Raw genomic sequence first — 13,220 nt, 5'->3', positions numbered from 1 at the left:
TCTACCAGGAAAGCAAATATTTTTATCACATTCCTCTTGTTCTCTTGACTTTTTAAAGAAAGTGATTTCATGCAAGTTTAGGCAGCAAGTGACACAGACAATAGCGAAGGTTATTTGGGTGATAATGATATTAAAAATTGGGAAATGCTGCCTTTGCAAGTGAAAAACAAAAAAGGTCAGAATCTTATGAAGAAGTTTCTCCAAGGGAACACTCATTGTCCTCTGTGACCAAAGACATTGTGTCTATAAATTCACCTAAGTGAAATTACATCGATGGCACCAGACACCAAGCCTGGAGCCAAACTGAGACAAGAGGGAACAAATGAAGACTCACAATGCATTTCTCTGAGGAAAACAAAGCATTACCACAGAATGCCTCAGCACGTCCGTCTGGGAGGGCTGCACCAACTCCATTCCCAAAGAATCATTACTCTGGTTCTCTAAGCGAGGGATGCAGAGATCAGGGCATCTCCCTTACTCCCAAAGCAGGCAGCTTCAAAGAGAGACAACTGGGAAGCCCTAAAGATAGAGACTTGGGGGCTGTGTGGGGCAGTGGTTAAGAAGACCCTGCTGTCTGAATCCCAACTTTTCCATTTGCCATTGTAACGGAGGGAAAGTTTTCTTAAACTTCTGCCCCTCGATTTCCTCATCTGTAAAACATAGGTGATTATACCATTTGCTGATTTGGATTAAATGAGATTTGGATTCATGAGATGCTTCACATATAATCAGTAAATGTTAGCCACGACGACAATAAGGGATGCTGCTGATACGGTGTATATTATCGTTTGTACCCCTCCCCCAAAGGGAGAGTTATGGTAGAGCTATGCTATGCTAGAGCCTGGAAACCCATCCGGTTTGAACAGCTGAGAGAGGAAAGGAGTCTTTGACTAAATTTCTGAAACATTTCTTTTTCCTAGAATACTACTTTGAATTTGTATTTATTACTTATTTTAAAATTCTTAACAATCTATACTGCTTTGCCGAGTTGAGAAGGAATCTTGGGAGAATCTAAGTTAGCCTCCACAGAAATTTTAGACAAACTAATTGGAGAATCAAGATACAAGAAAATGAACAACAATGATTTCTAAGAACATAAGGTTTAGCCTTTAAACAATTTCCTTCTAAGGTGATGTGAGCTTTAAAAGTTACTAGAGGATCATAAGCTCATCATTTAATCTATAATACTCTTGGAAAGAATACAGTCCATGAAAAAAACAGTTGAATTTTGGATCAAAGGCAATTTTTCCTAACATAAAAGGACTTTGCTTCTAAAAACCCATCCACACTACCTCATAGTATCCTAAAGGCGAGGAACGTTTCTTTTTTGCCCACGTGAAACCACAACGTACTCACTTAGTGAAGGTTTTCGTCTGACCTTTCCAGAAACACGTGGACGTGACTCTCCTGGTCAAATCATAGAGCTGTCATTTGGTGGAGATACTTCCTTTAAACCTATTCCCCGGGTTTAAACCCACTTTTATTTAGAAAACTAAATAGCAAAGAATTCAAACTGAGCTAACATCAAAATTTAAAAATCTGCCTTACTTCCGTTTGATTGTCAGTTGTTATTCCCTCAAATGTTCAGTGTACCTCTCATGTCGGGTATAGCCGTTGCAAAAAAAAAAAAAAAAAAAATGCTCCGATGGGCTTTTAAGGTTTCACACATCCTTCGAAGAACACAATCAGGGGATACCTACTCTCACTTTATAAACTAATTGACCATGATGCCGGAGGAAGAATGTTTTAATAGAAGGAAAGGAACTGTCCAGCACATTATAGCACACAAACAAGAAAAAAAAAAAAATCAGACGCCCCTTATGAACACTAAGCTAATGCCAAGGATAGGTCTCTAAGAAAGGGCCTACCGCACTTGTCCTTTTTGGGGGCTGGAACTGTGGCTCTGTCAGGCTGCCCAACCTCTTCCCCGATGGGCAGGATCTTTTCTGGGAAAAATATTGCAACAGTGTTTGTAGTCCTGCCTTCTGCTGGGTCCTTTCTTGGTGTACCTCCAAGAAGAGAATCAAAGAAATGTAGAGCTAGAAATTATTTTGGAGAGTTTACAGCTCAGAAAAAGGAAGTAATTTACTCAAGTCCAAACACCCAACAAATAGTAGGACTGGAGCTGGATCTAATGGCCTCTATTGCTTCTAAACCCAGCTGCTGCTTTGGAAGATCTCAGAATTCAGAATCTCCCAGAAAAGTTTAGCTTTATATATGTTATAGTGTTATTAATAGAACATTAACTAGATACGCAGAGGGCAAATAGGCAGTGATCCAATCATCCAACTAAGATTTGTGTAAGGTGTTGTAAATTTGTTACATATAATAGAAAACAACCAAATTTACTAAAAGTTAAAATATTTTTGTGTTAAGAGAAATGTTTACCTGCTGTGAAAATAGCTTCATCATCTTGAATTTAAAAATTTATATAAGTGTGATATTATTAATTCTACCGACATTTTTGAAATTTCACTATTACCAGGCATAGTCCTAAGTGTGAAGATGCAGTGGGGAAAAAAGAAAGAAAAGAAAAGAGGAAAGAGCCTTGTTCCAACTTGCCGATGAATTGAGGAGGCTGATGTCAAACAGACTAACCAGTGTGATAGTGGGAAGTGGGATTACAGCTGCGCCTGCATGGGGTGTGATGCCTATGGCAGGACAACGGAAGGGAGGCTTAACTGTGGAGAAGGAAAGAGAAGGTTTCCCCAAACAGATGTACCAGAGCTGCATCTGGAAAGAAGGGAACTAAAAGAAAATGCATTGGAAGAAGAGAGAGAACGGGTGACTTGGTGGCTCAGTGGGTTAAGCCTCAGCCTTCGGCTCTGGTCATGATCTCAGGGTCCTAGGATCGAGCCCTGCATTGGGCTCTCTGCTCAGCGGGGAGCCTGCTTCCCCCTCCCCTCCTGCCTGCCTTTCTGCCTACTTGTGAGCTCTCTCTCTCTCTCTCTCTGTGTCAAATAAATAAAATCTTAAAAAAAAAATTTAAAAAGAAGAGAGAGAAGCATGAACCAGCCAGTAGTTTTGATGGCATGTGACAGATCTGGGAACTATGTACTTCTTCTTTTTGAAGATTTTATTTGTTTAACAGAGAGACAGCACAGCACGGGGAGTGGCAGGCAGAGGGAGAGATGCAAGTCTCCATCTCAGGACCCGGGTTCAGGACCTGAGCCAAAGTCAGATGCTTAACTGACTGTGCCACCCAGGTGTCCTGGGACTATGTACTTCTAAATGGCGAAGTCCCAGGCAGGGGAGGGCAGATGCTGAAGAGGACTGTACATCACACTAAAAAGTTAGTGTTTTACCAGAAAATAATAGGAAGGTGTTGACAAGTTATATGCTCTAAAATAATGCAAATCAAATTATACTATGAAGGGGCACCTGGGTGGCTCAGTTGGTCCCAGGGTCCTGGGATAGAATCCTGCCTCAGGCTCCCTGCTGAGGCTCCCTCCTTTTCCCTGTCCCTCCCACTCCCACTGCTTGTGCTCTCTCTCTCTGTCAAATAAATAAAATCTTTTTTAAAAAATTATACTATGAAGTGAAAGTTCTTTTTATTTTTTTCCCTACTCCTTAACATCGGAAACTTTCCTAGAACATCTGGGAGTCGAATGGGATAAAATCACCAGCATCTAGTTGGAGAGTTGACAGAAACCTCAGTTTCCTCATCTGTAAATTGGAGATCATTTTAAGGTTGTTGTAAGAAGCACACAGGTAAAGCCCATTAAGTGTTTATTGTAGTGTCGGGCATATTGTAAACATTCAATAACGGTAAATTGGCACCATCTTTATTGTGATCATCATTGTAAAAACTGAATCAGAGGGGTGCCTGGCTGGCTCGGTTGATGGAGCGTCTGCCTCTTGATCTTAGGGTCATGAGTGTGAGCCCCACATTGGGTGAGGAGATTACTTAAAAAAAAAAATGAAATCTTAAAAAAAAAAAAAAAACCTGAATCGGAGAAATTGGATTAGAATGTTAAGCGTTAAATTTAACATCTAGAGTTGAGAATAATTTTCCAAATATCCTGATTCTGTATTGCTTACAGTAATTGGACTCCTTCAAGAGAGAACTACTTTGTTAGAGGCAGAGCCAGGAAAAGGCATCAGTTAGCAAAATGCATTGATTATGTACTTCTGAGGAAATTTTCTGCTGATTTTATTGTTCAAGAGAATGTAAGAAAAGAAAACTTGAGTTTCAGCAGTTGCGAGCAGTATCTGTGGAGAGCTGTGTGCTTGATGTGGTAGTTAGAGTTGGAAGAGGAAAATATCAAGGTCCATAGTTAGCAACTGCAGATAAAACCCAACTTTCTTTTTTTTCTTCTTTCCTTCCTTCCTTCCTTCCTTCCTTCCTCTCTCTTTCTTCCCTCCCTACTTTCCTTCCTTCCTTCCCTCTATTGATTCACAGGCCCACAATAAAGAGAGTATAACATGCTTTTAATTTGCCATTAGATTGTAACTGTTTATAATCTATCCTCCTATTGTAATGACTAAAGATTATTTTTTGCAACATTTAATTGGAATATTTTCTATAATTGCTCCAAATTGGAAATTTGAAATATAGTTCAATGATTTCAGTTTGGCTCTATTAAAGATTAGGTAGGTCAGAATTACATTTATTATATGCATAATATCATCTCCCTATAAAAAAGGACCATATTTCAATATTCTGTAAAATAATAGGTTTATTTTCTGTGTTCTGTTTTGCTAGTGCTCCTATATTCCTCCCTGTAAGAGAGAAAATCAGAAGAACTTGGAAAGTGTCATGAATTGGCAACAGTACTGGAAAGATGAGATTGGTTCCCAGCCATTTACTTGCTATTTTAATCAATTTCAAAGGTAAGCCAGTATTTGCTTGTGCATGTTAAAGTTGCTTGTAGCCTTTGTAGTTAATTACAAAATAAATCGTAGATTGTGCTCACTTGACAAAATATCTGACATGGGGGTAGACTCAACTCTTGCTTTGCATGGAGTTAGGGAAGCCATTGTACAGGCTGGGAGGCAGGTGAAGAATATGGGGGACAAAAAGAGAACCTCTATCATGGTGCTACCCTCTGGAGAGATTAAGAAAGTGCTTTCAGAGGGGAACATCAGATACAAGTAGCACTTGCTCTCTGAGAATTACAGATTGGATACACATAAACGGAACAACGTGTTGATTTGTGAGCATTTGGGACTGCATGAAATCTTATCTTTCTTTTTCCTTTCTATTCCGATGATTTATCAAGAAAATGAGTTCACAGTGTTAAAACTTAACTTGACTTAGAGAGAGCTCACGTTAGGCCCTATAACCACGGCTCACTGGACTAGAACACTGCAGTACCCATCCAGGTTCCTCATACTAATTTCTTCATTACGCATTTATTGAGTATTCACAACTCCTTGCCGTACTCTCTGCTTATATGTTCCAGTTCCATTAAACCTTCTTTTCCTCCCCTGTCCCCTCTTAGTGAAGCAACTACCATCCCCTCGTTTACCTAGTCCAGAGAACCGTAACTACTAGTTCACGTTTCTTTACACACTGCAACTTGTATTTGCCATCACGCTGATTTCATGCTGATTTTACCTCCATAATGACTCTTCTCTGCTTTCCCCCTACTCCTGTCTTAAGTCACATCCACGTGATTTCTCGACTCTGAACACAAGTGTTCCAAACAGTCCTTCTACCTCCAACCTGCCCCCAGGCCAACCCCATGGTTGACGCTACCGCCAAGTCGATCCTCCTAAAATATGAATTTAATCAGGTTACTCCTCACAGTTTTCAGAGTAGAGTCCGCACATCTTGGCATGGCCTAACCATCAGGTGCCTCTTGCTGCATAACAAACCACCCCAAATCAAGTGGCTTACTACAACAGTGATTCATTATTTCTTATAATTCTGTGGGTTGGCTTGGAGATTTACGCGCAGTCAGAGGATGGCGGGATTAGCTGTGTGGGCCAGGATGGCCTCTCCCGCTCAGCACTTGGTACTGGTGTGGCCAAAGGGCCTCAGTTCTTTTCCACTAGCCTCTCATCCTTCATTAGGCTAGATTGCCTTCTTTACAATATGGTAGCCGCAGGGCAGCATTTCAAGTGAGCCAGGCCTTGGTTCTGGAATTTACATAACCTCACTTTAGATACATTCCCCTGGTCAAAGCAAGTCACGAAGCCAGCCAGATTCATGGGGCGTGAAAACCACCTCTGCTTCTTAAGAGAAGAAGTGACAAAGGTCTTGTGACCATATTTAACCTGCCACAGCATACAAGGCTCCTTGGGTTCTCACCCCCCGACTCCCATTTTTCCAGCCTCAGCTTTATGCCCATACTCTTTGCAGTAGCCACTCTGAACTATGTGCGGTTCTATAATATCTTATGTGTTTGTATCCATGCCTCTTTATTTGCTTCTCCTGTTTCTTGACTGCCTTGATGAAGACTCTTCATAGACATCCCCTTTGCTGGGCCGTTTTGCTGTTTTTCTTGATCTCCAAGTTTGGTTTAGTTGTATATTAGGATGCCATCTGTTGCATGTAAACAGAAAACTGACTCAAAGTATCACGAGGAATTAGGATATTTATTATTGCATACATTAAGAAATGCACAGGTAGACCAACATTAGGGTTGTTTGATGCAGTAGCCTAACAGTGCATTAAGAAGCCAGGCCCTTTCTGGATCTCAGTTCTGCCTCAGATCCACTTATGGTTACCGCAGAGTTGCTGTGGCTCCAGAAGTCACAGCCAGGCATTGCAGTGTCCAAATGCAAAAAGAAAACTATATCTCAGGGAGCCTGGGTGGCTCAGTTGATTAAATGTCTGCCTTCAGCTCAGGTTGTGATCTTGGGGTCCTGGGATCCAGTCCTGTGTTGGGGTCCCTTTTCAGAGAGGATTCTTCTTCTTCTCCCTCTTTCTCTCTCTGCCCCTGTTTACCCACCCCCCCACCCCACCGATCTCTCTCTCTCTTTCTCTCTGTCTCTCAAATAAATAAATAAAATCTTTACAAAAAATAAAACTATCTTTCTCGGTATGTTTTTCTTGGAATTAGGAAACATTTTCTCAGCTTCCCATAACTGACCTCCCCTTAGGTATTGTTTAGAATGAGTTCCTTTGCCTACACCTAAAACAGTCACAAAAAGAATAATCAGAATATACCACTGAGTTGGGGATAGGGCAGTATCTCCTAAGTGGATGTAGAAAGGGGCACACCTGAGTAGAAAGGAAGGAAGAAGAAAGGGGCTTAGATGTTACAGAATAGTCAAAAGTGCCAGCTACAAGATGTGTCTTCCATGTTCTGTTTATACAGCTGTATCCCAGAGGTCTGCAACTCTCACTTCACAGGACTATGTCAGAGGAGCTTTAAAAAAAAAATGCACCACAGACTAATTAAATTAGAATCTCTGGTAATTCAACCTAGGCATTAGCATTTTTAAAAATTGGTTTTAGGGATTCTAATACACCACCGGAGTGAGAACCACAGCTTTATCCTTCCATTTATCACTCTCTACTGGAATAATTTCTGTACCCATCTTCCTCATAAGGCTGTATAAGGGTTACTGGTATGGGACCTATCTTCTTTGGCTTTATATTCCTGGGACTTAGCACAATGCCTGTTTCTTAGTCAATAAAAGTTTGATGAATGAATGAATAAATGAAAGCAATGTGCCAGATTAATAAGGAAGGTTCTTTGCTTCCAAAGGATTAGAACTTTTTAGCAGGAACAGGTGCAAAAAGAAGTATGACTTCATCAGCTAGAAATGAAAGGAGGGAAGACATTGAAGACGGATGGCTGCAATAAAGAAACGAAGGCTTAACATGTAAGATATATCAGGCTATATAATGAGGAGTGGTGAATTTGTAAGGTCTTGGAAGGGGAGAAAGGGATAATCAAAATGGACAATTGGGAAGTCATTGGTTTTGGCAATCAGAGGTGTGTTAGCGGTCTTTGTGGAAATGGTGTAGGTGCCATCTTAGAGCAACGGGGTTAGAAATCATTGTATATTAGCTCGAGGGGAGGGTGTGAAGGCATTAATAAGTGCAGACTACACTTTCAGGAAGTTTGCCATATCAGGAAAAAGAGTTTGGGAAGGAAGTAATTCAAGGGAAGCAGGAATGGGTTCAGAGAAATGAGCCCACTACAGACTAAAACTGCTGAGGAAGAGAGAAACTCTCTTGTTGAACACAGACAGTAAATGAGGTGGAGTGGAACGAACACGCTCTGAAGAAAATGAGCCCAGATGAAATCAAAAGCAGCCGTGGTCCTTGTTCTGTGAAGTGGGAGCCCTGTAACGGGGAATAGGCACCGGAGGTCAAGTGATTCTGAAGCCACTACTCGAACGAATCAAGTGATCCTTTACACTTCCTGCCGTGGACTGGGAGCCGGACCAGCTGGTGGTCCTCTTAGCCAACTTCCCCTCACTCCCTGCTCAGACATCTCTGAAGGCTGCCTCCCCCAAACACACACATGCCTCCTGTGGAATGAATTATTCTGAATACCTGCAAGTCCCCGAAGAGAAGGACTATTCCTGCAGAGTGGCGACAGCTCTCTGAAAGACCTAGCCCTGCGCTCCATGCTACTTGGGTTCACTTGAGCGACACGAAGGATCAGCCCTTCGTACCTCCTTCGGAATGATACCCATTCCCTACCGTCATCTCCCTGTCCCACTCCCAAACTGTCGGGGGGTGTAGGTAGAAGTGGGGGCAGTCTGTCACCGAAGAAGCACTCAAGACATGATTTTAAACGACTCTGGGAAATCAGAAGTTTGGAGCCTGGCTCTTGTACCACGACATATGCAAGAGGAAACGAGCACTGGTTGGAGGTGTGAAAATGGCAGCTCCCTGGTGCCGTCTACTTTCAGTACACTTTTTACTACTGCTAAACATGCAATAAAAATAGGCTTACTGTAGAGACGCCCAGATGCTCTCGGTAAGATGAACTTTATATTTAAAGTAACCTTTAGATTTCACTCAACTGCAGGAAATTGGGGAGAAGAGTTACCAAGAAGTTTCTATTTTCAAGAAAAGAATGTTATAGGATTTTAAAGATCTAAGGCAGAGATTATTGGAATCTCAGCTTTCACAATTTAAGTCTTTCTGAAAGAGAGCTAGACTGAGGAGTAGAATCCATAGCGGCCAGAGCAGCCACCAACAGCCATGCCCACCACCAGCCATGGGAGGCCAGGCCCCAGTGCTCACCCCTCTTCCCACCCGCAGGCAGGGAGGAAGCCATGCTTGGTGGCTGACACTGGCTGCTTCCATTCGTGATCTTCCCACATAATCTTTCAGCTCTTTGCTTCCCTCAGTGTTGGGGCTCACAATCTCCCTCCAATGTGTGGATTTCCTTCTTACATTTTTTTTTTTCTATAGGTCACATTTACCCTGCTCATACCATTTTGTTTTCTCTTAGCCTTTCCTTGGCTTATCCTTTCTCTGTGAAACGCACCTCACGCCCTCTTACTGAGTATGCTTTGAAATCCTTATTCCATTGACTGAAAATTTCTTTGCAGTCCCAGGCTTGTCATATAATTCTCCCACTTCATCTTTGCCTGACTGGCTTTGCCTTGAAGAGAGCATGTCCTTGGGAAATGGTTACTCATTCCTCAATCCCCTCAATCCGGGTCAAAGGGCTGGGAGGAGCGATGGGTCATTTTTTGGAATTTTCCTTTTATGGAGAGCACAGTGGGTTTTGTTTGTTTGTTTGTTTTTCCCCCATGCTGGTCTATTTTTTACTATTTTGTCCTCCTAAGTGGATAGTAGTTCACAGAGTGCACATAGTAGGCACACACACACACACACACACACATATCCAACCAACAAGTCCAGCCGTGCCACCTGCAAAGTCTTGAATTCATTCCCTTGGTCCGGGCCCTCACTATTTCTCATCTAAATTATTGCCGTAATCTTCAACGAGTCTTTCAGCCTCGGCCTTTTGTCCTGTCCTGCACTACACAAAGTTTCGTTTCACTTTGTTTAAACCTCTATTCCGTCTTGTCACAATCCTCCATTAAATTTTTCTGCCTTCTTGTTGTCCAGAGGACAAAGCCCACGTCTTTCAGTTCCAGCTCCAACCTTGGCTGTCAAATACGTGCCAGTCATGGGGCAACAAAAACTGAGACGCAGGGGGAGGAGAAGCTAGCCACGCTGCGTGCCTTCATAGAGCGTAGAGGCTGTGACCCCACCATCAGACAGATAATTACAAAGTAGGGTAAATGCTGTGAAGGAAAAGTGGGGGTGCTGCTATGAGATACTTTCACAAAGGGGGGGGCAGTTTCAAAGGCCTGTGTGAGTAAATCCTGACTGGGTGCAGACCAGAGGGTGTCCAAGAGTTAGATAGGGAAAAGTGAGAGGAACAGTATTTCAGAAGGAGACATCACCATGGGTAAAGGTTCTGAGGGAAGAGAGAGGTTGGTGAGTTTTAGGACCCAAAAGGGCATCATGGCAGGGAGGCTCTGAGTGAGGGGGTGGGTAGTGACTGTTGACCCTGGAGCAAGAGTTAGACAGGGTATGTGTAGGTTTCTCTTAAATGTATCAAGCAGCCAGTGGTGGGTTTTGTAGGGGAGTGGTGACATGATCTGAGTTAAAGGTTTTCACTTGTGTTGAACTGTTCCAGTCACCTCAGAGTCTTCTTTGTGTCCCTTGCACATTGATGCCTATGCCCTAGTCCCTTTCCTCTTCCCTCACCTGGGGCCGCCCTCACCTTTTTCCACCTCTAGGAATTAGCAGAGCACATGGTTCTAGGAGGAGCCCTGGAACTAGCCACTTTCAGTGTGTGTGATCTTGGCTGTGTTCCTTTGACCTAACTGTGTCTCAGTTTCTTTTGTAGAAGGGGGAAATAATAAGGTTACTGCAAGGTTATCAAGGAGATGCCATGGGCCTAACCCAGAGTATTTCCTATAAAAGTGTTTGCTTCATTATTTTTTTTTAAGATTTTATTTATTTATTTATTTATTTGCCAGGGGGAGAGAGAGAGAGCACAAGCAGGCAGAGTAGTAGGCAGAGGCAGAGAGAGAAGCAGGCTTCCCGCTGAGCAAGAAGCCTGACGTGGGACTCAGTCCCAGGACCCTGGGATCATGACCTGAGCCAAAGGCAGTGGCTTAACCAACTGAGCCACCCAGGCGTCCCTGCTTCATTATTTTTACTGTTATCAATAAGGTTTTCCTCAAATGTCACTGTGTAACCTTCTCTTACCTTTTCGGGTGTAATTAATTACTCCCCCCTCTGTGCTTCCATGCTGCTATGGTTGCTTTTGTCACCTGATCATAGTTAGTTGACTATGTACCCTTCCCCCTTTATAGATTATTAACTCCATACGGGCAGCAATGAAGTAGCTAGCATCAGGCACCTGGCGTTTGCATTTCTCCTCTACCGGTTATTAACTCTGTGACCTTGGGTAGATTGGGCAACTTTCTGATCTTGGTTTCCTCATCTATTAAGTGAGGATAACATTATCCATCCTAAGGGTTTGGTTTTATTTTATTTTGTTTTTGGTAAGGATCATAGTGGCCCAACAGCGAGTACTTAGTAAATGTATATCTCTTCCCTTGCCGTGCCAATTCCTAGGGTAGAAACAACTATTCAGGGAGCAGCCTGGTTACTCACTGACGAGGCTGAATGAGGTGTCGAATGAATAAGCAATAAGGGTTTTATAAATGAGTAAAGCAAAACAGAACACAAGCACAAAATAAGTAAGAAGAAGAGATTCCATTGTAAAAAAAAAAAAAAAGGACTATCTTGTACTTGTGATACTGCACAGATATATCTTGAGTTTTAAGTTCATTCAAGGTATGTTTGTCCAGGGGCCCCGGGGTGGCTCAGCGGGTTAAGCCTCTGCCTTCGGCTCAGGTCACTATCTCAGGGTCCTGGGATCAAGCCCCGCATTGGGCTCTCTGCTCAGCAGGGAGCCTGCTTCCACCTCTATCTCTGCCTGCTGCTCTGCCTACTTGTGATCTCTCTTTCTCTGTTAAATAAATAAATAAGACCTTTTTTTAAAAAAAGTATGTTTGTCCAATAGTATATCTTTTTAAATTTAATTTACCCTTAGCATTTTAGAGGAAGGTGAACATTAGGGCCTGACCTGAAATTACGGTAGAGTGCTCTTTAGAACACAGCTTGAAAGCTATTAAAATACAATATTAAAAGCAACCAATTAGAAGACTGCTCACCCTCTTGGGCTTAGTTTTCTTATCTATAAAATTTGATGGACTGATAGATTAAAGATCTCTAAGATTCCCTTAAGCTCTTGAATTCTATGGTTTTGTGATTCTCTGATTCTGAAGGCTTGTACACACAATTGCAACAGCTTAAGATGCCAGATAAAAGCCAAATGGTGAAAGAGAAAGAAAATTAGCAAAGCACTAAGTGGTTAATGGTCTGGAGCCGTTTAATGTGGGGAGCAGTCTTCCTACCTCAACAGTAAATGAGTTTCATGATGATGACACTGAGTCATCCAAAAAGGTTAAATTTGGTTCAATGTGCTCTCCTTAAAAGGTAAGGGAATGTGTAAGGCATTTTTGGAAAGATTTTTATGGATAATATTTTAGTATTTATGTTAGTTTTTATTCAGTTGGAAAGGTTAAACTTCAGTTGTTTGGAAAATTCACTTATTGAATATTTACTTTCTCTTCTAGAAGTGAACTGTTATTTTAGGGGCTACAAAGGTCTTCCCAGTACAAAATGTTCATCACTCTTCTCTCATGGTTTTACCCTTTTCTTTGTCTTTGATTTCATTCATAACCTCACCACCATTTCAGTCACTCACTTTCGTTTATTCCACAGGCCTTTCTTAATCACCCGCTATGTCCCAGGCAGCAGATACAAAGATAATAAGATAATAAGACTTTGTCTCTATGTTCAAGGAACTCTTTGACTAGTGTGAAAGGCATTTATGTAAATAAATAATTGGAGGGGCGCCTGGGTGGCTCAGTGGGTTAAGCCTCTGCCTTCGGCTCAGGTCATGATCTCAGGGTCCTGGGATTGAGTCCCGCATCAGGTTCTCTGCTCAGCAGGGAGCCTGCTTCCTCCTCTCTCTCTCTACCTGCCTCTCTATCTACTTGTGATCTCTCTCTATATATCAAATAAATAAAATCTTAAAAATAAATAAATAAGTAAATAAATAATTGGAATGCGGTATAGTAAGTTCTATAATGAGAATGATATAAATATAGAATGTAGGTATAGGCATAGATATAGCTATATAGGGAAAGTTTGGGTTGAGTTTTAGAGTGAGTAGGACTTCTCCAGACAAATGAAGGCCAGGGAA

General features: G+C 42.0%; 1 protein-coding gene across 1 annotated transcript in view; it reads left to right on the top strand.

Annotated features, from left to right (window-relative positions):
• KCNMB4 (potassium calcium-activated channel subfamily M regulatory beta subunit 4) overlaps positions 1–13,220 on the top strand; it is a 57,061-nt gene that overhangs the window by 22,002 nt on the left and 21,839 nt on the right. The window contains exon 2 of the mRNA XM_032854805.1: positions 4,706–4,833. Within this exon, the coding sequence (XP_032710696.1) occupies positions 4,706–4,833 (128 nt within the window). The remainder of the gene's footprint in view (positions 1–4,705; positions 4,834–13,220) is intronic.

Source organism: Lontra canadensis, unplaced genomic scaffold (assembly GCF_010015895.1).
Source record: "Lontra canadensis isolate GAN:19392208 unplaced genomic scaffold, GSC_riverotter_1.0 scaffold9, whole genome shotgun sequence".
In the NCBI taxonomy this organism is placed as follows: Eukaryota; Metazoa; Chordata; class Mammalia; order Carnivora; family Mustelidae; genus Lontra; species Lontra canadensis.
The sequence above is the reverse complement of the archived record's forward strand: the minus strand, read 5'-3'. Positions and strand labels throughout refer to the sequence as shown.